General features: G+C 39.9%; 1 protein-coding gene across 1 annotated transcript in view; it reads right to left on the minus strand.

Moving 5' to 3' along the window:
• LOC102189642 overlaps positions 1-25,646 on the minus strand; it is a 247,782-nt gene that overhangs the window by 153,807 nt on the left and 68,329 nt on the right. Inside the window, 2 exon segments of the mRNA XM_018038501.1 lie at positions 1,250-1,427; positions 4,717-4,980. Of these exon segments, the coding sequence (XP_017893990.1) occupies positions 1,250-1,427; positions 4,717-4,980 (442 nt within the window).

The raw sequence follows: 25,646 nt of genomic DNA on the forward strand, positions 1-25,646 counted from the left end.
TGGTCCAATCAAAAAATGGGCCAGAGAACTAAGCAGACATTTCTCCAAAGAAGACATATGGATAGGCTAATGAACACATGAAAAAATGCTCAACATCACTCATTATCAGAGAAATGCAAATCAAAAACACAATGAGGTACCATTTCATGCCAGTCAGAATGGCTGCGATCCAAAAGTCTACAAGCAATAAATGCTAGAGAGGGTGTGGAGAAAAGGGAACCCTCTTACACTGTTGGTGGGAATGCAAACTAGTACAGCCGCTATCGACAGCAGTGTGGAGATTCCTTAAAAAACTGGAAATAGAACTGCCATACGACCCAGCGATCCCACTTCTGGGCATACACACCGAGGAAAACCAGAATTGAAAGAGACACAAGTACCCCAATGTTCATTGCAGCACTGTTTATAATAGCCAGGACATGGAAGCAACCTAGATGTCCATTAGCAGACGAATGGATAAGAAAGCTGTGGTACATATACACAATGGAGTATTACTCAGCCATGAAAAAGAACTAATGAGGTGGATGAAACTGCAGCTTATTATACAGAGTGAAGTAAGCCAGAAAGAAAAATACCAATACAGTATAATAATGCATATATATGGAATTTAGACAGATGGTAATGATAACCCTACATGAAAGACAGTAAAAGAGACACAGATGTATAGAACAGTCTTTTGGACTCTGTGGGAGAGGGCGAGGGTGGGATGATTTGGGAGAATGGCATTGAAACATGTATATTATCATATGTGAAATGAATCGCCAATCCAGGTTTGATGCATGATACAGGATGCTTGGGGCTGGTGCACTGAGATGACCCAGAGGGATGGTATAGGGAGGGAGGTGGAAGAGGGGTTCAGGATGGGGAACACATGTACACCTGCGGCGGATTCATGTCTACATGTGGCAAAACCAATACAATATTGCACAGTAATTAGCCTCCAATTAAAATAAATAAATTTATATTTTTAAAAAAAGAAAAAATAAATATATAAAAGGTTACAATTGTTCCTCAAAAAACGAAAACATATTTTAGAGCTACAAATCATGGAGAAAAACTTGTATTTCAATGCTTCCTATTTTATTATATAATTTACAATTGTGCAATATGAAATTTTGTCAATGATTACATTCTCTTTAAATGACATGGTATAGAAAGAAATACACTAATAGCACTTCTGTCTCAGTTTTATAAAATATAACAGTTCTTGAAATATTAGTAATAAGATGCCGATAAAATGTGAACTAACCTTGAGATGAGTGTGAGAAGGATTTCACTCCATCACTCCTTGAGGAACAACTCTTTTTCTCTGTATTATCCACACTTGATTCTGCTTCAGCCATTAAACAATCTGGAAACTCTGGGGGAAGCTGAATATGCCTTTTGTGGTTTTTTTGATCATTCAAATGTAGAGGAAGTTTAATTACCTATTAAGAGATGGATCTGTTATCCAAACTGTTGAAAATACAGCACACACAATTATCTCTCTGGAATGACAAAATATGCAAAATCCAAAAGGTCAATGATGAATCCAATTTTTCTAAAACTTACATTTTTTTGGCTTTGTTGCACTATAAAAATGCATTTTTAGTAATAACAGGTTTACAGAAAATGTCCCTCCTCTATATGTTTATCAGTTCCTTTGTTCTTATCTTTCAATTTCTTATTTCAAATAATAGTCTAATAGTCATGCTGGAATAAAATTAGCAAACACTCATTTAATAGCAAGTATTTACTAGCTTCAAGATACAATATTTTAAGCTTAAAATTAAATGAGCATATTGTATAATCAGTATGCAATTTTTTCAACTCTTCTCTGTGTTTAAAATTTTAATAATAAAATGCTGGTGGAAATAATCACTGACACAGGAAATGAAGTTTTCAGAAAAGAGAGGACTTGATAGAAAAGCTTTTCTAGGAAAAAATGAAAGGCTGTCTTGCTTGCATAATTTTCCCCTTTACATTCTTTCACACATGCTCTGGGAGCTAAATCAGAACAGCTCCCATTCTCCTCCTTAAAGCTCAGGGTTATTAGCCATGTGAGTAATGCATGAGGTCATGGCTAAGCCCCACGGCCTGGCTCTGCAACCCCTCTGACTGCGGCAGTTTTCTTAGTGAAGAGACAACAGAGGGAAATGATTAGGCTCTATCCAACTTTGCTTGTTTCCTTTCATCTCTTCTAAGTCTGCATTGCAAAACCATTTTTCTGCTCCAATATCTATCTCTTTTCTCTTCCCAAACCCAGGTTATCCTCTTCCTGAGTCACTCTAAAAAGCTACTCAAATTTTTCTTGTTCAGAATTGTTTGCATTTGAGAAAATTCATATTAGAAAAAGTCATATATTTTAGAATTTCACATAGAGGAAAATAGGGTTTCAAGATAAGAAATTTTTTGTCTTCATCCTCATGAAAGAGAATCACCTACATTCATACTTATTCTGCCTTACAGTCAGTAAAGCATGCTATTTGAATAACTGCTATTCTCATTAGTAAGGCTCACTTCCGCCCACCAACCCCCCCATGAAATATACACAGGAAGAAAATTTCTGTTATTGTCTATCTAATAAGGAAGCTAGTGGACAATTATGTCCATTTATAATGAATAATGGCCAGAGAGCTCTACAGATAAATAATAATGTTACTTTTTTCACTAAGATTTTTTTTAATAGGAGAAAAAAAGTTATCAGTGTGTTCAAATAAAGTAGATTTTACTGAAATCAAGTTATTCTAATACTGTTTACCAAATAATCATTTTTTCTGACCTTGTAAAATTTAAACATCACTTTTTGATTCTATCTCAAATATAAAATGTGTATCTCTTTATTATCAATATCTGTGCTAACTAAATTATCTTTCATGAAACAAAGTCCATGCCATAATTTATAGAACACTGAATGTTAAGTAACAATGATAATTTTAATGACAAATTATAAATGCCTTTTACATGATCTAATAAACATATACCAAAATTATTTTCTTTAATGCCTATATTTTCATTTTCATTTTGATCTCTATGATAGTATTCAGGTCACCAATTTGATAAATAGTTTTATTGAGGGTTTTCTTCAAAAAATTTTTGGGTGATTTTTCAATAACTCCTTTAGATTCATTTACCGTCTTCCTTTTCACGCTTATTTATATCCATGTTTCTAATCCTTAGAAACTTTTAAAAACTTCTGATCCTGAGCTTCACTTCAAAGCAAATCAGAATAACTGGGAACGGGACTAGAATCCAATACTAGAGTGGACTGCCATTTCCTTCTTCAAGGGATCTTCCCAACTCAGGCAGTAAACCTGCAACTCTTGCACCTCCTGCATTCGCGGGCAGATTCCTCACTGCTGAGCCACCTGAGAAAACAGATTTATTTTTAAGATGCCACTATTCCCAGGATAATGAAAAGGGCACGTATTCATCTAAGAGTGGTTTTCTTAACAATATAACCAGAGAGCAACAAAAATATATTTTGACAAAACATTGTAACTGAATTAGCTAAAAGGGAAAAAAAAAGTCAGTTAATTAACTTAAATAGAAAACAAGAAAATCATCACATAAGAAGGATATGTAGCTGATGATTTTGAGGTCAAAACTACACATGTTTCTTGAACATGTCCATATTTACCTCAGGTAGGTAGATAGGTAGGTAGACTGAAAAATAATCAATGGTAAGGAAGAAAACTCATAGCATTTCATGATATAAGCACTCCTTAAAAACAACATATAGAGGTGGAACAAATGTGGACATATAGAACAAAAATAAATAGACCAAAATGTGTTGGAATGCCTTACATTTCAAGTATGCTACTATTTTCTTTTTTGGATCCTCCATGGTGTTGGCCTAAAATGAATTTATGCAACAGATGTTCTGCTAAAAGACTTGGTTAAAAAATAGAATGCCAAACCTACAAAAATTAGTGATGTGTACCCAAGTTGCTTTTTTTTTTTTAATTTTTGACATAAAAAAGGAAGCGTACATTGAAGCCATGTGTATGGAAAGAGAGATTTCTAATGGCCACTTTCATCCTGTGGAAATGTGGGCTATCTATTGTCAGTCTCATCAAATAAATGTCAAGCATCCCGAAGGCAGAGACCACGTCTTATCTGTTTTATATCTCTGGAACAAGTGATGCCCAACACACAACAGAAGCTCAATAAGAACTCTCCAAAAAAGAAATACAACCCCTGCCCAACATTGCTGAGACCAGTCTGCTGCAGCAACAACAGACTGCAAACTGAGAAATCAGGGACTTGGATAACTGTCCTGATTCATAAGACAGAAGTTTGGATTAAATTATCCTAAAGATTTCTACTGACTCTAGAATTTTGCCCCTTGTTTGTAGACATCAATTTAATCTGCATTATGAGAAATTGGTAGTGGTAGAGAATCCACCTGCCAGTGCAAAAGATGCAAGAAACGTGAGTTCAATCCCTGGGTTGGGAAGGGCCCCTGGAGTAGGAAATGGCAACTCACTCCAGTATTCTTGCCTGGGAAATCCTATGCACAGAGAAGCCTGGTGGGCTACAGTCCATGGGGTCCCAAAAGAGCTGGGCATGACTGAGCAACTGAGCACAACAATGAGAAATCAATATTGAGATAACCCTTATCATAGATTTTTGATATTGATACTTATTGGAATACTCAATAGCTAAAGGCTAGAGAAAAGCAGCTTTGCAAAATCTTTACGTTCTTTTTCCCACTAACAAAATCCCATTGCAAACCTGAAAATAGAGATTGCACAGCCAGTGGTCCAGGTCCAAGCAAATCAGATCTTCAGTTTTCTTGAAGCTGTCAACTTTCTGATCATAACGTCCTCGGAGAAGCGGACACTTGAATTTTCCTTCCACCACATCCATACTGCTATCATACAAAGGGAAGGTTGCCCAGCCCACGACCTGGTGGAGATAAGTATATTTCCCACGAAGAAGAAAGAGTTCAAACAAGAAAGCCATGCCAAGTTTCACATCCTTCTTAGGCGGGAGTACCTAGGACAGATATGAGGACAAGGGAAGATTGGGATACTGGTATTTAGAGACACATCACAGTCACTGATGCCTACAGATCATTTAGAGTTAAGAACTGCTTTGTCTCTGGAAAAGAAGATGGCAACCCACTCTAGTATTCTTGCCTGGGGAATCCCATGGACAGAGTAATGTAGCAGTCTTTGGGGTCATGAAGAGTTGGATACAACTCATTGACTGATGAGTATGAGCATGAAAGAGTTGATTTGTACTGTTATTGTTTGTCCTTAAAAACACAGCACTGGATGCACTTATATAAGTAATGGTTATAGGCCAAAGTAATTGAGCAAATATACCATCATGAAAATAAGACCCAAAAAACAAGACAGACTCTACCCTGCCAGTTCAAGATTCGGCCTCATATGAGTCTTAGGACTCAAACCTGTAATATGCTAACTAAAGAGGCACACTGTACTTTCAGTTCTTTTTGCTTGAGCTGGTATCTCTTTTGTTTAACTATTTCTATCTTTTGTCAGTTCAATTGCTCAGTCATGTCTGAGCAACCCATGGACTGCAGCACACCAGACTTCCCTGTCCATCAACTCCTAGGGCTTGCTCAAACTCATGTCAATCTAGTCAGTGATGCCATCCAACCATCCCATTCTCTGTCATCCCCTTCTCCTCCTGCCTTCAGTCTTTCCAGCATCAAGGTCTTTTCAAATGAGTCAGTTCTTTGGATTAGGTGGTAAAAATTGGAGTTTCAGCTTCAGCATCACTCCTTCCAATGAATATCCAGGACTGATTTCCTTTAACATTGACTGGTTGGATCTCCTTGCTGTCCAAGAGACTCTCAAGAGTCTTCTCCAACACCACAGTTCAAAAGCATCAATTCTTCAGCACTCAGCTGAAGAGTTATGGTACAACTCTCACATGCATACATGGCTGCTGGAAAAACAATAGCTTTGACTAGACAGACCTTTGTCGGCAAAGTAATGTCTCTGCTTTTGAATATGCTGTCTAGGTTGGTCATAGCTTTTCTTCCAAGGAGCAAGTGTCTTTTAATTTCATGGCTGCAGTCACCATCTGCAGTGATTTTGGAGCCCAAGAAACTAAAGTCTGTCACTGTTTCCATTGTTTCCCCATCTATCTGCCATGAAGTGATGGGACCAGATGCCATAATCTTAGCTTTTTTAATGTTGAGATTTAAGCCAGCTTTTTCCCTCTCCTCTTTCACTTTCATCAAAAGGCTCTTCAGTTCCTTTTTGCTTTCTGCTCTAAGGGTGGTGTCATTTGCATATCTGAGGTGATTGCTATTTCTCCTGGCAATCTTGATTCCAGCTTTTGCTTCATCCAGCCCAGCATTCCGCATGATGTACTCTGCATGTAAATGAAATAAACAGAGTGACAATATACAGCCTTGACATACTCCTTTCCCGGTTTGGAACCAGTCATAGTTTTTATTTTTCTTTTTTTGCCTGACATTTTTCTTTGTATCATTGGTGTATCCAGCACAAGTGCTTTGACCAGAAGAAATGCTTAAAAAAAAAAAAAAAAAGGTTAAACAATCATATGCCAGAGAAACTAATCCTATGCAGAATGATAGCTTGAAGTACTGTTACAAGGTCTACCTTCTCAAAGAAAAATAGTGTCCCATTTAATTTAATTGTAACTATTCTGAATTTCAGTTGACACTAGAATGCACATCATTGTGTAAGCAATTTGTCAGTGCTAAATAAATAGTGTTAGGCCTAAAGATGGACAGAACGATCGGATCAACCAAGCCACCATTCATGTTCCCAGACAAGAGATGGAGGCCATTCTTCAGCTTTTAAAAAAATTTTTAGGCAAGCGTAAGACAGAGGATGAGATGGCTGGATGGCATCGCTGACTCTATGGACATGAGTCTGAGTAAACTCCGGGAGTTGGTGATGGACAGGGAGGCCTGGCGTGCTGCGACTCATACTGTCGCAAAGAGTAGGACACGACTGAGTGACTGAACTGAACTGAAGACATGAATCATCTATTTTTTTAAATAGAGTATGGCTGGTTTTTTAAATTCTATGTGAATAATTATAAATGGGCAAACACAGGGACTTCTCTAAGACTATTTTATAATAATATATTTAAGCAAAAGTGTGTAGGGATATTTTATATGATTTATGTAAATATTCCAAGACTTGGTTTATGTTTAAAATAGAGCAGAAGCATCTGTTGAAAAATGCCATAACCCTGTGGCAGCTGCTATTAAACCATTAACAGGATCAGGTTTCATTTAAACCAGATTTACCATTTTCTACAACAGCCCATGGGAGAGCTAAAAACATTAGGCACAAATTACTGACAAAAGAGATTCTTAATCAAGCCATACTTTTCATTTGGCTAGTTGGCTGCGAGTAACCTCTCTGATAAGAGAGTAAAAGCTAACTGATGCAGAGGAGGAAAAGGGGGTCAGAAACCTGTTTCCGACCAGCGTTTAAAAAAGAAGCTGAAATGATGCTGTTACAGTAATTTCAGCAGTTTTATCCCTGCATTTAGAAGTGAAAACTAATGCTCTTCTTATACTAACCTGATCTTACTCAGTGATATGTTCAAAACAGATTAGGAAGTTACCCAGTACTGACCCAATTCTATCATCAATTTTCCTGTGGTCTTGGGCAAGTCACTTCTTTTTTTTGTATCTTACTTTCCACGCACTCAAATGTCTTCACCCATAAAAAACAAAATTATAAGCATCTTCCTCATAGAGTTGATGTACTTGTCAGCTTGTATAACAAATATAAAAATGCTCATAAAATGTGAATACACACAATTATTACTATCTGTCTTAAGACTTTATCCCAACTATTTCTATGACTCAGATTACAGTTTATTTTCATAAAGGAGAAAAGAACATTTTAAGATTGATTGAACCTCATCAGATAAATACGTAAAACACAAGTATCATTTTGTGCACAAGAAATAGTTCTAGGCTCCCAAGCATAACCCGAACACCTGGTGTAAAACATCAGGCACCATTGTGTCACTTGTAACACTACAAATAAGAAGCCAGGCTTTGGGCACTAAAGAAACTTTATTTCAGCCTACTTCACAAGATAGAGCTGTCACGTGAAATTACCCTACAGTCCCCTCCTCCCAAAATAAGTATTTGAATAAGACAAAACCTAGTCACTGATAATGATTGAATAAGAGGATCAGAGCCATATGTTACCAAGTGCAGGAATTTATCTGACAGCAGCGGTTATGTTAATCTTTCATTGCCTTTCTCGTGCTGTATGATATTGGAGAGATCTTTGGCCCAGTAATGTGTAGCTTGGGACTCATTTGTTTCCTCCATGGCAAGAAAGGATCACTAAGTTTCATTGTATCTCTCAGAGGATCCTTTCCATAAACCTGAGTATTTCCACAGCTCTCCTATGAGGTAGACTTCTTCACAGGTGGGAACCCGCCTGCAGTGCAGGAGATGTAAGAGGCGCAGATTCGATCCCTGGGTGGGTAAGATCCCCTGGAGAAGGAAATGGCAAGCCACTCCAGTATGCTTGCCTGGAGAATCCCACGGAGGGAGGAGCCTGGTGGGCTACAGTCCATATGGCCGCAAAGAGTTGGACACGACTGAAGCAACTTAACACGCCTATGATGTGATGCTTCCTTATTTTTCTGTAGCTTTGTCACTGAATACTTATAATAAGGGAAATAAATGGGTCGGTCTGCCCCCAAATATCAGTACTATCTCATCACGAAAGTCCTGGTAGTTGGAGATCATAATTTTCTCAGAGTACCTTTATTTTCTGTGTACCATCAAGGGCATTCTTTTTGAAGGAAGAGACAGTACAGGGTGAATTTCACTGCATAACATAACATTTGATCTTCCGTATTATAGAAGATGCGTGTGAAAGGAGAGTGGAGAACAAGCAGAAAAGAAACAAATGAGAATTCTGAAGCCTGAAGTTTGCATGGAGGATTGGAAGAGAAAGCAAAATTCTTTCCACTTGGACACCAAATACTTTTAAATTGAAGCAACTCAGAAAGGATTAGGGAAGTCTTACAAAATGATGAAAATGCACATTGACGAAGTATTTTTCAATTTTCTGGATTCTCTGAAATATTTGGAATGACTATTGTTTCCATACTGAGAAAAAGTTATTTTTTAAAAAAGATAAAGTAATTTCAAAATCATAAGGCTTTCAAAGTTCTTCTCCTTACAATGGAAGTGGTTCTAAATGACCATAATTCTTACTGTAATGAAAAAAAGATTTCAATTAAATTACAAAATTATGTATATTTCTGAATTCCTTGGGGAACTTTGGACATAAAGAAATTTAGGAGAAACTAAATCTCAGAGAGGATAAACCCTTCATATATGAGTTGGGACTAGAAGTAGCTTTAGTCTCAGGGAACAGGCAAGGGAGCAAGTCTGTCATTGGGTGAGAGACTTCGCAGGTAAATGAGAAATTGCTGAGCTTTTAATAGTCTTGGACTGATGTGGAATATTGAATGCACATGAGCCACTGAAGTGTTTAGGGTTTGTTACCAGAAAATAACGAAGAGAAGATTGACAACCCCTGCTCTATACTAACTCATATCCAGTCTTTCATATTTTTTTAAGAGGCATGAACACTGGATGATTTTTTTTAATAATTATATTTATTTATTTTTCATTGTGCTGTATCTTCATTGCTGAGAGGGCTTTTCTCTAGTTGCAGCGACTGGTGGCTGCCCTCCAGCTGCAGTACATGGACTTGTCATCGTGGTGGCCTCTCTTGTTGTGCAGCACGGGCTCTCGCGAGCCCTAGCTTTAGTACTTGTGGCACGCAGGCGCAGGAGTTGTGGTTCCCAGCCTTTAAGTCACAGGCTCCGTAGGTGTGGTGCACAGGCTTAGCTGCTCTGAGGCAGGGGGGTCTTCCTAGATCAGGGGTCAAACCTGTGTCTCCTGCATTGGCAGGAAGGTATTTTTTTTACCACTGAGCCACCAGGGAAGTCCTGACTCATATCCAATCTTAACTACTGTATAAATATAATTATTCTATCAAGATAGCTTCAGAAACATAGTTCTAAGTCACTGGATAGAAAATCAAAATTCTACGGGCTCTTTTGCCAGTGGCTCATTGGTAGAGTATCCACCAGTCAGTGCAGGAGACATAAGAGATTCAGGTTTGATCCCTGGGTCAGAAAGATCCCCTGGAGGAGGGCATGGTAACCCAAGCCACTATTCTTGCCTGAAAAATCCCATGGACAGGGGAGCCTAGCAGATTACAGTCCATGGGGTCATGAAGGGTTGGACACGACTGAAACAACTTAGCATGCACGTGAGCATGATAAAGTCAGTAGTAGAGGAGCATCTGAGTATGCACATAACCTGCACTTCTGTAGAAGAACAGAGTACCCAGTAATACTTGAGTTGTTTGTGGTAGGTCTGCAACGATGCAGCTTGGACATGAGGCTTTGGTTGGAATTCTTACAAACGCACTTCAATGCTTCTGACTTGATATATCTGGCACCTCAGCCCCAGTTATTCAGTCCTGCCCCATGTAATTCTTTCTCTCATTTAAAAAGAAAGCTATATGTCCTCGTGGGTTAAAAGCATGGGCTTTGGCATCATACAAACATGAGATCAAATCCCAGTTTACCACTTAAACAAGTAACCTACCATCTTTGGATGGATCTTGGTTTCACCATGTACAAAGTGCTGGGAAGGCAGTGGAGGAGAGGACTGGGGGGAAAGGACAGCGGTGATGAAATGGAGGTGGCAGGTAGGGAGAAGGGGAAGAGAACAAAACGGTGTCTTTGGGGACTCACATTCTGTAAGGAATGAGGTTAGTCATGAAAATAAATAAGTGTATTTAATTTGCATTAGAAAACAGCAAGGTGCTCTATTTGAGGCAAACAATTCTGGACAGAGGCGTAGAAGATAATCTAGGTTTTCTAGTGAGAGTTTAATAGCCCCATTTTATTTTCCCTTCCATTCCCTCAGCCAAGATAAATAAATAGACAAATTAGCTCTAATCCCCTGTCTTTCTGCTGCAGGATGAGAGAAAGTAATTATTCTTGGAAACTTATCTTGGCCTGGGGATCAAGGGCAGAGGTTGGTCACAGCTCTAACTATCATAGCTTCTGCATAGAAGACGAGAGAAAAATCTTACACCTACACCATTGGAAAACCAGTGCTTTGCGTGCACATGTGATAGCTCCAGTTCCGTTTTAGAAACTGATTTTTTTATTTTTTTAGTTTCTTAACCCTAACAGTAGAGTATCAGCTATTCATCTGTTGTTGTTGATTAGCCACTAAGTTGTGCCCCACTTTGCAACTGCAGAAATCGTAGCCTACCAGGCTCCTCTGTCCATGGGATTTCCCAGGGGATCTTTCCAACCCAGGGATCGAACCTGTGTTGCTCGCACTGGCAGGTCGATTCTCTAACACTAAGCCACCAGGGAAGCTCTCCTCTCTATTGAAAGTTGGCGAAATGCAAGGTACTTTTTGAATCACTTTATCCTTATGAACTCAATCACTATGATAATTGCACAAAGTAGATCCTGTTGTTTACTTCCTGTGACAAATGACGCCCCTGAGGCAAAGAGAACTGGGGCAAGGTCACACCCAAGGTCACACAGAAAATAGGTGTAGAGGGCAGAGTGGGATTTGATTCCTGGCAATGCGCCCCGGACCATTCACGCTGTGCTTCCTGAGTGCTGGAGGTGAGCATCAGAGGGCCCACCTGGATTCCCGGTGAAGAGGCTCTGGACCACTCCTCTATTTCCTGCCCGCCATGATCTCTACAGACTGAGGAGCTGGGCTCTCCCCAACATGTTTCTCTGTATTCAGCCTGTTCCCTCCATCATTGCTACCGCTGGGTTCAGCCATCAAAAGCAGACTCAGAGCTTATCAAGGGAAAACATGCTTCCTCCAACAGCCCCCTTAACAACTTCATCTTCCGGGATCCTTAAAGAATGAGTCTTTCTGAATATACATATATGTTTACAAATGCAAATGCCTATATGTTTATACATATTTATAAATATGAATGCTATATGTTTACTAGTTCATTTACATATAATTTGTATATTATTTATTTATATAAAATTTATATTATCTATTTATATATATGTATATAAACACATATGGACCTCCCTGGGGGCTCACTGGTTAAGAATCCCCCTGCCAGTGCAGGGGAACCGGGTTCCATCCCTGGGTCGGGAAGATCCCCTGGAGAAGGAAACGGCAAACCCACTCCGGTATTCTTGCCTGGAGAACCCCATGGACAGAGGAGCCTGGCAGGCTACAATCGATGTGGTTCCAAAGAGTCAGACGCAACTCAGCAGCTAAAGAACAACAAACAATTGTGTATATAACTGAATCACTTTGTTATACACCTGAAACTAACACAATATTGTAAATTAACTATAATTTTAAAATAAAGAATGAGTCCAAGTGTTAGATTCATCAGATAGCTTACAAATTAGTAATTCTGAAATAAAAATCTCCCTAAAGTGAGATCAGAGGTCTATGATCTCTCAAACCTATAGTCCCTGAATCTCATTTTGTGACTTCTTAACAACAAATTTAGTTATTTGCGAAACATTCACAATCATGCAAGGACATCATCTAGGTGCCCCTTTAATTTGGTTTGTGTGAGAATTACCCAAAGGCATTTGTTTAAAATGCAGATTTCTAGGGCCCATTCTCATCGTTAAATCAGTAAGTCTGAGGTGAAGCTTGGGAATTTTGATTTTTACAGGCAGGTTAAGGTAATAGTGATTCACATGGTCCTTCAGAAGAGACTTTGAGAATCAATGTCCAATATAGATACCAAGACAAGACAGGTTTGTGTGTCCTTGATCATACGTCTAATTGACTTCCGCAGCTCAGGGCAACCACAATTCTGTCTGAGATCAAACTGATTCATACCTGAATAATTACTGGCTAAAAAATATGGCCTTGCCACCATTTTCCATCAAACATGACTGAAATCAAGAGGAAATATATGGCATGTCATCTCATTACATCGCAATTCCATTACCTGACCTCAACCTCAATATGTCATAACTCATCTCTTCACATGCTACTCAAATGTTCAACTAAGAATATTTCACTCTAGGGAGAGGGCAAAATCTAATTGAATATTTTAATTTAGAAAATTTAGTTCTGGGATTTCTCCCCCCATACCCCCCCCCTTTTTCTTTTTTTTACTGTGAAAACAAAAAGTTAAATTTTCTTTTCAGTTTATCCTTGTTAGGCAAAAGATAGATTTTTCCTTTCATTGTCCCTGAGAGTTGAAGACATTGGGGAAAAATTGGGCACAGCCCATTACTTTTACAAACCCCAGTGACTGAGCCTCAAAGCACAAAAAGATGGCATTTCTGAACATCTGCAGCCTGATTAGATCAAAGACCAACAAATTAACCACAAATGGTTTTACAAGGAACAGGCAAATACATCATTTGGAAAGGATAAAATTTTTGGCAATAATTGCTAATCAACACTTTCCCTTTGAGAAACCCACATGGTACTAAAGATATATCTGGCAATTATATTAATGCCTGTGCAGCATCTTATATTTTACAAAGCTCTTACATGCACATTATAACATTGATCTGCATGTCAATGTGGTTAATATTAGCCCATTTTACAGGTGATTGAAGAAAGATTTAGACAAGTAATGATTTGTTCTTGTTCTCCTAGCTACTAACACTATTGATTTGACTATGTCAAAAGCCATATCCAAATTTATGCTTCCCTTCATTCAATCATTCATTTACACACATTTATTAAAAGCCCATTTATATTTCTCTTTTTGGTATTCAGTTCAGTTCAGTTCAGTCTCTCAGTCGTGTCCAACTCTTTGCGACCCTATGAATCGCAGCACGCCAGGCCTCCCTGTCCATCAGCATCTCCGGAGTTCACTCAAACTCACGTCCATCAAGTAGGTGATACCATCCAGCTATCTCATCCTCTGTCGTCCCCTTCTCCTCCCGCCCCCAATCCCTCCCAGCATCAGAGTCTTTTCCAATGAGTCAACTCTTCGCATGAGGTGGCCAAAGTACTGAAGTTTCAGCATCATTCCTTCCAAAGAACACTCAAGACTGATCTCCTTTAGAATGGACTGGTTGGATCTCCTTGCAGTCCAAGGGACTCTCAAGAGTCTTCTCCAACACCACCGTTCAAAAGCATCAATTCTTTGGTACTCAGCTTTCTTCACAGTCCAACTCTCACATCCATACATGACCACTGGAAAAACCATAGCCTTGACTAGATGGACCTTTGTTGGCAAAGTAATGTCTCTGCTATATAGGTTGAATATGTTATCTAGGTTGGTCATAACTTTTCTTCCAAGGAGTAAGCGTCTTTTAATTTCATGGCTGCAGTCACCATCTGCAGTGATTTTGGACCCCCCAAAAATAAAGTCTGACACTGTTTCCACTGTTTCCCCATCAATTTCCCATGTAGTGATGGTATTACTCAATACCAAACAAATGTAAAAGGAGAACCGTTTTAATAAAACTACACAACCACACCCTAGCTGCTTACCAGGTAGCTCCATGGTAAAGAATTTGCCTGCCAACACAGGAGGTGCTAGTTCAATCCCTGGGCCAGGGAAAATATCCTGGAGAAGGAAACGGCAACCCACACCAGTGTTCTTGCCTAGGAAATCTCATGGGTGGAAGAGCCTGGTGGGCTATCATCCATGGGGTCCCAAAAGAGTTGGACATGATTTAACAACTAAACAACTTCAGCAACAGTTTTAGGCACTGATGATAAAAACAATTAAACAACTTATTTTTCTTTTTGAGCTACAATCTGGTGGGGGAGGGGACAAGCAATAAATGAGATAATATCAATAGCGATAAATGCTCTACTTGATCACTAAGGATATTAAAATAATAAAAGGAAATTAGAGATATACTAGAAAATGACCAGAGGAGGAGCTATTTTATTAAGAAAATCTTGTCTCGGGAAGGGACACCTGACTTTGGACAGCAGTGTCAAGGTTAGAGGAGGAACCTCACAGCCAGAAGCCACGTTTAATGCAGTGAACTTATAATAAGAATGAGCTTGGTCAGTTCAGAGAAGAGAAAGTGAAACTTGAATGAAACACACAAGCAGAAAAGCCATATGCAAGGAAATTAGAAAAGAGGATGGGAACCAGATCATGTAAAGCTTGGAGGGCCATGTAAGGAATTTGGATTTTCAGTCTGAGTGTCATGGAGCCACTAGGGGAGCTTAAGCAGGGGCCTGACATGCTCAGCTTTGCAGTCTACTAGACTGACCTTTATTGGTCCTTGAGCTTAGTGATTTTTTGTTTGTTTGCTCATAAATCCTTCTCCTGCCAACCACTAGAAGCTCTGAGAGCCCCATCAGTTCAAAGCCACTGACTACTGTTTGGTACACGCATGAGGCAGATGGATACGAAAAGATAGCCAGCCTTGTTCTTTGTAATTACCAGGCCATGTGACCTTGGAGAAATTCTTTACCCTCGTCAGCCCTTTGTGACTTCACTCAGTGTTCATAAGAGAATTAGTGCCTTAAAAGTCATTGCAAAGCATTTTGTATAGATGTTGAAATATTAAAACTTATTCCCTCTGAATGTGAGTGAGTTCAAATATAGAAGCAAGTTCCTCCTCTTTAGAGAATTCAAAATGATTTGATTGTTGAATTGCATGCAAAGTGAACAAGAACTACTATTTGGTAACTAGGGCGTTCTGAACCCTGAATAAATCAGATGTGAACAGATGTAGAGAACAGACACAAAAGGACAAAGGTGGATTTATGGCATTTCAGCAGCATTTCCAATAAAATGAAGAGTGTGCATATGCATAAAATACCAAATTTTTGTAAAAGTTAAAACATTTTTCAACTATAAGGCAGTCATACTCATCTATTTGAAGTCTGTCATGTGACTCATTAGAAGTTTTAGGTTTATTCATTCATTTAAAAATATATTTATCAAGACACATTTCTAGGTGGCAAATATTCAGCAGTGAACTAAACAGACACCAGTCCCTACTCTCAAGAAGTTTACATTCTAGTGCTGCCAAATACATTTAAGATTAAGTGACCACCTGTCAGTATTATGTAATACAGCAGCTCATGCCCAAGTGAGGCTGGTAAAAATTGAGTTGATTATTGAATTGCATGCAGAGTGAACAAGAACTACTATTGGTAACTAGGGCGCTCCACTCTGAGTAAATCAGATGTGAACACATGTACAAAACAGACACAGAGGACAGAAGAAGAGCCAGGAAAGAGCGAGAGACTTGGCGCTAGAAACAGAAGTCTGGTAAAAATATGAAGAAAATTATGGGAACTGATGAGTAGTTTACAGATTTAAAAAACCAACATATCAATTCTTGCTGTGTCCTTTAGGGCAGGTTGTGAAACTTTGTGTTTGGACTGTGGGGTCATTTAAACCTGGGTTTGAATCTCAGCTTTGAACATCTGGTCAAGTTCTCATCTCAGAAATCTCAGTTTCTCTCATCTTCAAAATCGATTTAACAACAGATTGCACGGTTTGAAATTTGCACTTAGTTGGGCATTTTAAACACATAGTGATGAAACTGGCATAGTGGAGGCACTCAACACACATTCCTCTTCCTCCCTGCCAGAGAATATGAGACAGCGATAATCAGCTTTTTACACTGATGGCCCTGAAGCCCTTCACATCACCTAGTAACAAGGAATAGAGGCAAAAGAGCATCGAATAAATTTAATGGAAACTGAGTTTTCTTAGAAGAGAGAAATCAAGAATGGATCAACAAATACTTCTTGAAGGAATGTTTTGAAGGGCTCGAGAAATCTAACAGAGCAAAAAGAAGAAAACATGCTACATAGAAGATGATTATAAATAAAAAACTATAGCTCCTAGTTATTTCCTACATGTAACCCACTATACTGAGCAATCTGTACATCACATGATTTAATGCTCACAAAATCTTTATGAATTAGGTATTAGATTCCCAGTTTACAAATGAAGGAATTGAGTCCCAGGAGATTAAGTCATTTTCCAAAAGTATTGAATGCTAATGGCCAGGACTATTCATTATGGATGGTAATAATCAATAATCAGAAAAAAGGAGTCATGCTCAAGCTCTAGTTTTCCTAAGATCACTCCTTCCTATGAGTTATTAAAATCATTTCAATTCTTTGATATTAAATGTCACACAGAAAATAACCTCTTGCGAAATGTTGGGTTCACCATAGTTTAAGAATTAATACTTTAGGTCATTTTAATCAGTTTCTGATATATGTCGTTTTCAGAAAGCACTTCAGGGAAGAACGCTGGGACCATGACTAATAATGACAAGAATATGAACTATATTCTTCATATACATACTGGAATCTGAACATTACTGAAGTCTTTTACCGTCTTAAGTATTTGGGAAGCTTTCAATAAAAAATAAATTTGCCTATTTCACTGAAATTGAGCATCCTTTCTTCAGGTATAAAACTCCAAACTTATTAATTTCATGGCTATATTTTAAAATGAGAGCCAGTACTAGCTGGATGACTACTTGATAAGTGTCTCAAAAGTTCAAGAAAAGGCACTAAATATTTCACAGTATTTGTGTTTCATTCTCAGAGTAATAAAAATATGCCACCCCTTTAATAATGAATAATAGATTCTCAGTTTGATTTACATGCATGGATTAAATGTCATGTTTGAAATGTTGCCATTTTATTCATATTGGATTTCCCTCCAGTAAAACAAAAATGGTGCCCATGTACTGCTGTAATAATGATACCTTGCCACACTGAAGTATAAGTATTAACTGGTTGATGTACTGCTTAGGACTTCCCTGGTAGCTCAGACGGTAAAGCGTCTGTCTGAAATGAGGGAGACCCGGGTTCAATCCCTGGGTCGGGAATATCCCCTGGAGGAAGAAATGGCAACCCAGTCCAATACTCTTGCCTGGAAAATTCCACGGACAGAGGAGCCTTGTAGGCTACAGTCCATGGGGTCGCAAAAAGTCGGACAGGACTGAGCGACTTCACTTTCACTTTCTTTGACTGAGTGAGTGAGTGAAGTCACTCAGTTGTGTCCGATCTTCCCAACCCAGGGATTGAACCTGGGTCTCTCACATTTCAGGCAGACACTTTACCAGCTGAGCCAGCAGGGAAGCTACTTCTTAAAGGGCTTCCCAGGTGGTGCTAGCAGCAAAGAACCTGCCTGCCAATACAGCAGACTTAAGTGGGGCAGGTTCAATCCTTGGGTTTATAGGGAAGATGCCCTCCAGCATTCTTGCCTAGAGGATCCCATGGACAGAGGACCCTGGTGGGGACAGGCCATAAGCTCGCAAAGAGTCAGACACAATTGAAGCAACTTAGCATACATGAGTGCATACTTCTTAAAATTCTATATACCCATGTAATAGTTCAATAATACAGCAAGCTGAAGCCAGGTTTTCTTAGACCTTATTTCAGTGATGGCAAATTGATGTACTGAATTCTAAAAGGTTGAAGCTGGCCATTGTTTCTTCTGTCCCATTAAATCAAAGGACAATTCATTGTCACCAGTTCTTTAGGAGCCCTTATATAAGTTTTTTAGGACCACCATAGCAAAGCTCCACTGACTGGAACACTTAAACAACAGGAACTTATTTTCTCAAAGATCTGGAACCTAGAAGTGCAAGATCAACATGATGCCAGGATTGATTTCTTCAGAAATCTCTCTCTTTGTTTGTCTCCCTGTGTCTTCACATCATCTTCCGCGGCTCCTGTGTCCTAATCTCCTCTTCTTATAAGGACACCGGTCCTACTGGATTAGGATTTACCCCAGTGTCCTCAGCTACAAGTTTATCCCAGCTGCAAGTGGGCTTCTCTTGTAGCTCAGTTGGTAATGAATCTGCCTGCAGTGCAGGAGACCTGGGTTCTATTCCTGGGTAGGAAAGATCCCCTGGAGAAGGAAATTGCAACCCACTCCAGTATTCTTGCCTGGAGAATCCCATGGGCAGAAGAGCCTGGTGGGCTATAGTCCGTGGGGTTGCAAGAGTTGGACACTACTTAGCAACTGAAGCATCACCAGTGTTCTCATTATAACTTAACCTCTCAAAGAGACTTTGTCTCCAAGCGTAGTCACAGTCAGAGGTCCTGGGATTTAAGATGTCAGCCCCTGTATTTGGAGAGAACACAACTCCTCTACCTATCTGCTCCCATCTCCTTCCTTTGTACATACACACACCATAACTCAAGGACCAGGCATTGCACACAGGAATCAAATGCCTTCTGGGTGAACCAACTCTGAATACAGATATATAATGATTCTTTTTCTTTAAGCACACAAGACTAAATTTGCAACAGCTACCTGAGCAATTTGAGAGCCCTGACTTTATTTCTCCAACTCTCGATATAGTTCTTGGTCATTTGCACATGCATGCTCAGTCATGTCTGATTCTGCGACCCCATGGACGGTAGCCTGCCAGGCTCCTCTGTCCAAGGAATTCTTCAGGCAAGATTACTGGAGTGGGTTTCCGTTTCCTACTCCAGGGGTCTTCCCAACCCAGGGATCAAACCCCCATCTCTTGCATACCCTGCATGGGCAAGTAGATTCTTGACCACTGAATCACCTGGGAAGCCCAGTTCTTGGTAATCAGTGCAGTTTAGTTCAGTCGCTCAGTCGTGTCCAACTCTTTGCAACCCCATGAAGCACAGCATGCCAGGCCTCCCTGTCCATCACCAACTCCCAGAGTCCACCCAAACCCATGTCCATCAAGTCAGTGATACCATCCAGCCATCTCATCCTCTGTCATCCCCTTCTCCTCCCACCCTCAATCTTTACCAGCATCATGGTCTTTTCAAATGAGTCAGCTCTTCACATCAGGTGGCCAAAGTATTAGAGTTTTAGCTTCAACATCAGTCCTTCCAATGAACACCCGAAACTGATCTCGTTTAGGATGGATTGGTTGGATGTCCTTGCAGTCCAAGGGACTCTCAAGGGTCTTCTCCAACACCACAGTTCAAAAGCAGCAATTCTTCAGCACTCAGCCTTCTTTATAGTCCAAGTCTCACATCCATACATGACCACTGGAAAAACCATAGCCTTGACTAGATGGACCTTTGTTGGCAAAGTAATGTCTCTGCTTTTGAATATGCTATCTAGGTTGGTCATAACTTTCCTTCCAAGGAGGAAGTGTCTTTTAATTTCATGGCTGCAATCACCATCTGCAGTGATTTTGGAGCCCAGAAAAATATAGTCAGCCACTGTTTCCACTGGTTCCCCATCTATTTCCCATGAAGTGATGGGACCGGATGCCATGATATTAGTTTTCTGAATGTTGAGCTTTAAGCCAACTTTTTCCCTCTCCTCTTTCACTTTCATCAAGAGGCTCTTTAGTTCTTCTTCACTTTCTGCCATAAGGGTGGTGTCATCTGCATATCTGAGGTGATTGATATTTCTCCTGGCAATCTTGATTCCAGCTTGTGCTTCTTCCAGCCCAGCATTTCTCATGATGTACCCTGCATACGCTTGGTCATGCTGCAGCTGCTGCTGCTAAGTCGCTTCAGTCGTGTCTGACTCTGTACGACCCCATAGAAGCCTGCCCACCAGGCTCCCTCGTCCCTGGGATTCTCCAGGCAAGGGCACTGGAGTGGGTTGCCATTTCCTTCTCCAATGCGTGAAAGTGAAAAGTGAAAGTGAGTCACTCAGTCAAGTCCAACTCTTAGCAACCCCATGGACTGCAGCCCACCAGGCTCCTCCGTCCATGGGATTTTCCAGGCAAGAGTACTGGAGTGGGGTGCCATTGCCTTCTCTGATGCTTGGTCATAGAAGGGGCCAAATAAGTTCCTCAGGTATCCATTGCTGCATAACAAACAATTCCAAAATTCAGTGCTTAAAACAAAAACATTTTTCTATGTCTCCCCATTATGTCATTCAGAAAATCAGAGCCAACTCAGCGGAGTAACTTGCTTACCCCACAGTGTTGGCTGGGACCACTTAGTGTGACTCTTCTATTATCTATATTCCTTTCCTAAGTTTGAAGTGATTATATACTTACTCAAACCCATATGTTTATCAAACCCAAAATTATGTATTTATTTATCTCCTTTGTGTAGTTAGACAGCTATGACTAATAAAAGGTAAATGTGAATGCAGGTAATGTGCTTTCAGAATAGGAATACATGCTTGCTGAAAACTAGACTTTGACATGTATTTTTTTAATTCTGTGATTTTCTTCGCAAAGAGCTTAAGTTGTCTTCTATAATCAGAAAGGCCAAAACGGCTATTTTCACTTGGAAATATCAAAAATCATCTGGAGAAACTTCTTCCTTAAAATAATCAAGTTGGCGGTTAACATCAACTGATGCACTTGGGGAGGCCTCCAAGCATGACTAAGTACTCTGGAAATTTCTAGAAGGCACATCAGCAGGCTTTCATCTACCTTTCCACAGGAGAATGAGCAAGGTCAAGTCTGCTCATGCCTCAAGGAAGTCAGTTTATGAGCTCACTTCTCTGTTTTGAAAATATTTACCTAAAATATTGTTTTTGTAGTTTAAAGAGGGGAGATAAGACTAAATAAACATGAACTCATAAGACTTCAAAATAATATTTATTTCCTTATTCACTACCAGTGACAGGTTCCCCATATATAATTAGTGTTAAAATGATATCTTTTTCTCTAAATTGATGTGTTTCTTCTCAATCAGATTTATTTCTATTTTAGAAACTACTAATACCAAGATTTAGCTCTTAAGATTATCTTAACATTTCCTTGTAGTATTCATTGTTGGTAAGCTGAACTTACACAACTGTGAGGTAATTTGTGCATGCTCAGTTGCTAAAGTGTGTCCAGCCCTATGCAGCCCAGTAGACTGCAGCCTGCCAGGCTCCTCTGTCCATGGGATTCTCCAGGCAGGAATGCTGAAGCAGGTTGCCATTTCCTTCTCCAGGGGATCTTCCCAAATCAGGGATCAAACCCAAGTCTCTTGGCTCCTGCACTGGCCAGTGGATTCTTTACCACTAGCACGACTTGGGAAGCTATAGAGGGTGCTTGTAAATACTACCCAAGGAAATTATGTCATGTGCTTGCTGTCTTCCTCAAGGAATCCTCGAAATTGCCACAATTTAGTATAAGACCAGATTTTGCCTTTAAACTAGTATTCATAAAATCTCATTATTCACATTGACAGGTGATTTCAAAAAACCACAGATGTACTTATGGAATAAAATGGGGTTAAATACCATCAAAATCAAGTAATTTTTTCCCTCTTGTAACACAAACACTCAGTCCAAGACATGGTTTTATTTCCTGTGTTGTGTAGAATAATGTGAAAAGTGAAATATATTGCCTTAAATTGAAGGAAACCATGGTCTTAATGTAATCATTACAGAAATTGCTCCAGAATGCTACATCCTTCCAGAAATAATAACCCTGTTATGTCAGCAAATTTGGAGTCAGCATGGGTTACCTGCTCCACACAAAGGGCCTGGTCATGTTGGTTAGACCTGCCTGGGGCTTAGCCCAACATGAGCATATGACCTTTCAGAAAATGTTTTAAATTCATTAATCAATGTTCTTTGCCTGCATTTTGCTGGTTTTGCTTTTTAACCTACTATTTATATCCTTTTTTAAGATGGCCCATCCCTGTACCAATGCAAATGAGAATTTAAGCATGACAGTTCTATCTAGTAATTAACGAAACATTCTTTGGGCCCAGATACTATTACCGAAGTCCACCATATGACTGGTGTCCTTTTGTTATTGCTGTTTAGTCACTAAGTCATGTCTGACTCTTTGAGACCCCATGGATTGTAGCCCACCAGGCTCCTCTGTGCATGGAATTCTCCAGGCAAGAATACTGTGGGTTGCCATTCCCTTCCAGGGGATTTTCCCCACACAGGGACTGAACCCAGGTCTCCTTCATTGCAGGCAAATTTACCATCTCAGCCACCAGGGAAGACTGTCCCTTCTGCCTGCATAGAAATCGATGACCATCTTTCCCTGTTTAACATGAGTAAGATGTCTTGAACTCTCAAACAACTATATGAAGCCAGTTTCTCCTGTTCGTGGAGCAATGACCCTGACTTCGGCTTGTATTTGGAAAAGAATGACATAAATATCTTAGATGCCCTTTTATTGGTTATATACACAAACACATTTGTGTGTTTTTGTGTTATCTGATCCTACTATTGAAAAATGACACTTCTTTAAACCTTGCTGTTTTAACTATCAGTCTCCCACAAACTGCCAGCAGAGTGACTGGCAGGCAGAACTGTGTGGTTAGTGGAAAAACTTGCTAGAACCCAGTGGAACAAGCAGAACTTTGAGCAACAGCATTTTTATTCTGAAATCAAACAGCCTCTGATGACTTCTCTTTCCCATCAAGTTCTGGAGGTGTTGGTGCTTTGCGTGTTTCTGTTTTGTCCTGAATTTTTGTACTTTTCTTACATACACTGCTTGTGAAATAGCCTAGTAGACCTCTTTGGGGATCCAGGATTTTGCTAGGTGATACCAAGGGATGGATGTAATTCAGTGACATTTTGTCAGGCTGTTAAAGAATAAAGTTTCCTTGGCTGTGGCAGGAGGTAATTATTTTGGTTTGTTCGCTTCTGACACAGGGGAAGAAAATTGGAGGTTGTTATTTCAACTATTCCAAGATACTCTGTGCTCTGTTTGGCAGGAAGGGGAAAATGCATTTCACTATTGGAGGAATGAGCAGCTTCTGCTTTTCCCTATGGACTTGATGCACTTCTCAACACTGCACATTTTTTGACAACATCAGTCTCTTTGCGGCTTTGCTTCTTGTCCCCAAAGACATTCCTGATGGACCTCTTTGTCTGCTAAACCCTCCTGACATTTAATCCGTAGCACTCTCTGTTAGGGCCTTCCCTGGTGGCTCAGCAGCAAAGAATGCAACGCAGGAGATGCCGGAGATGCGGGTTGGATCGCTGGGTTGGGAAGATCCCTTGGAGAAGGAAATGGCAACCCACTCCAGTATTCTTGCCTGGAGAATCTCATGCCCAGAGAAGTCTGACGGGCCACAGTCCATGGGATGGCAAAGAGTCGGACACAACTGAGTGACGAAGCATGCATGCAGAGGTAAAACATCTACTCATGCAGACGGCTCTAGATAGCAAGCTCTTGAATGACATATTCAGTAGCCCAGATCCAAGCTGTAAAAGGGTGGGTACTTAATTAAAATCTACCAGAAGAATGTAGTTGTCCATTAGGTACTGGCTGGACCCTTTTTTTAAATTATTAACTAAAATCTTAGCTGTCACCACATTCCTGAAATTGCTCTGAGATAAGTAGCAAGAAGCAAGATCTGGGCTCATGGGCTGAACTGCACCTGCTGCCTTCTTATCACCTGTCCTCAGAGTCTTGTTCTACAGGGGAGTGGGCTCCCCCAGGGGGTAAGTCTTCTCCATATCCTCCCTTGACTAATGCCTCTCACCTGTACCCCACACATCTTAACAAGGCTTAGGGGGGTCATTCATCAGAGGAAAAAAAAGTGTTAATCAACATTGTTCTCAAGCAAAGGTTAATTCAAAAATTGTTCAAAATATGTGTTTATCACAGAAACAGACTCACATACTTAGAGAACAAATTTTCCTCCACCAGGGAGGAAAAGCGAGGGGATGGGCTAGTTAGGGAGTTTGAGGTCAACTTTTACACGCGGCTATATTTAAAATGGATAACCAACAAGGGCCTCCTGCATGGCACAGGGAACTCTGCTCAATGTTATGCGGCAGCCTGGATGGGAGAGGAGTGTGGTGGAGAATGGATACATGTATATGTATGACAGAGTCACTCTACTCTGTACATGAAACTATCACAACATTGTTAATCAGCTATACTCCAATATAAAATTAAATGTTTAAATATATACATTTATAAGTATTTGTCATAAGTATTAAAATGAAAGTCACCTGGTAAACGTTTATGGACTTCTCCATCAGGGAGACAGAATAACTATAACGATTATAACCACAGAAACTTCTGAATTATTACTGTGTATTGGCACTGTGTGTTTCCCCAATCACCTCATTTTTTGTAATGCCTCTGGTAAGCAGATTTTTTTAACTCCTATTTCACGGATGAGTCAACTGAGGCTTGGTTCCTCAATGAATCTTGTCAGCCCTGGTGCCCCATGATACCCACACTGATTGTTACAATGTTCATCCAAATTAACGGTGTAAAAAGGCAATTCTATATTACCAATGTCTACTCTCAAGCCTGGCATCTCAAGCACCAGAACATGGTGAGGGTTCTAGAACTAGCCCAGCCTCCTCCTTTCTTCTCTTTCTTCTCTGTCTTAGTCTGCCTGGTGCTGTTGCCTGAGAAAAAGCTAAGCTTATCCTCTCTGCTTCCAAAGGTGACTCAATGATCTCGAACCCCTCATTTCTCATCCTTGCATCCATGATCACTCTCTAATCTTACTTAACCCTAGCTTCCTCCTCCAGCACTGTCTCCTCCAGAATTCCTTTGCTTCGTAAACACTTTCCCCTATATCCATAATCTATTTTCCAAACAACCTCCATCTTTTCTTCCTACCTAAAGCTGGGTTCTCGCCTACAATCAGTGTCCCCGGCTGCCTACCAAGGTATACACACAATTGCACACCCACAAAATACACATGTTAGTGACCTCTTGGCATGTAACACAGAGCTTGGCTCATACCAGATGCTTATTGGGTATTTGCTAAATAATGAATGAAATTCTTTCTGTTTAGTGCACGAAGTTGAATATCTAAAACCATCTAAGGT

This window comes from Capra hircus, chromosome 23 (genome assembly GCF_001704415.2).
Source record: "Capra hircus breed San Clemente chromosome 23, ASM170441v1, whole genome shotgun sequence".
Classification (NCBI taxonomy): Eukaryota; Metazoa; Chordata; class Mammalia; order Artiodactyla; family Bovidae; genus Capra; species Capra hircus.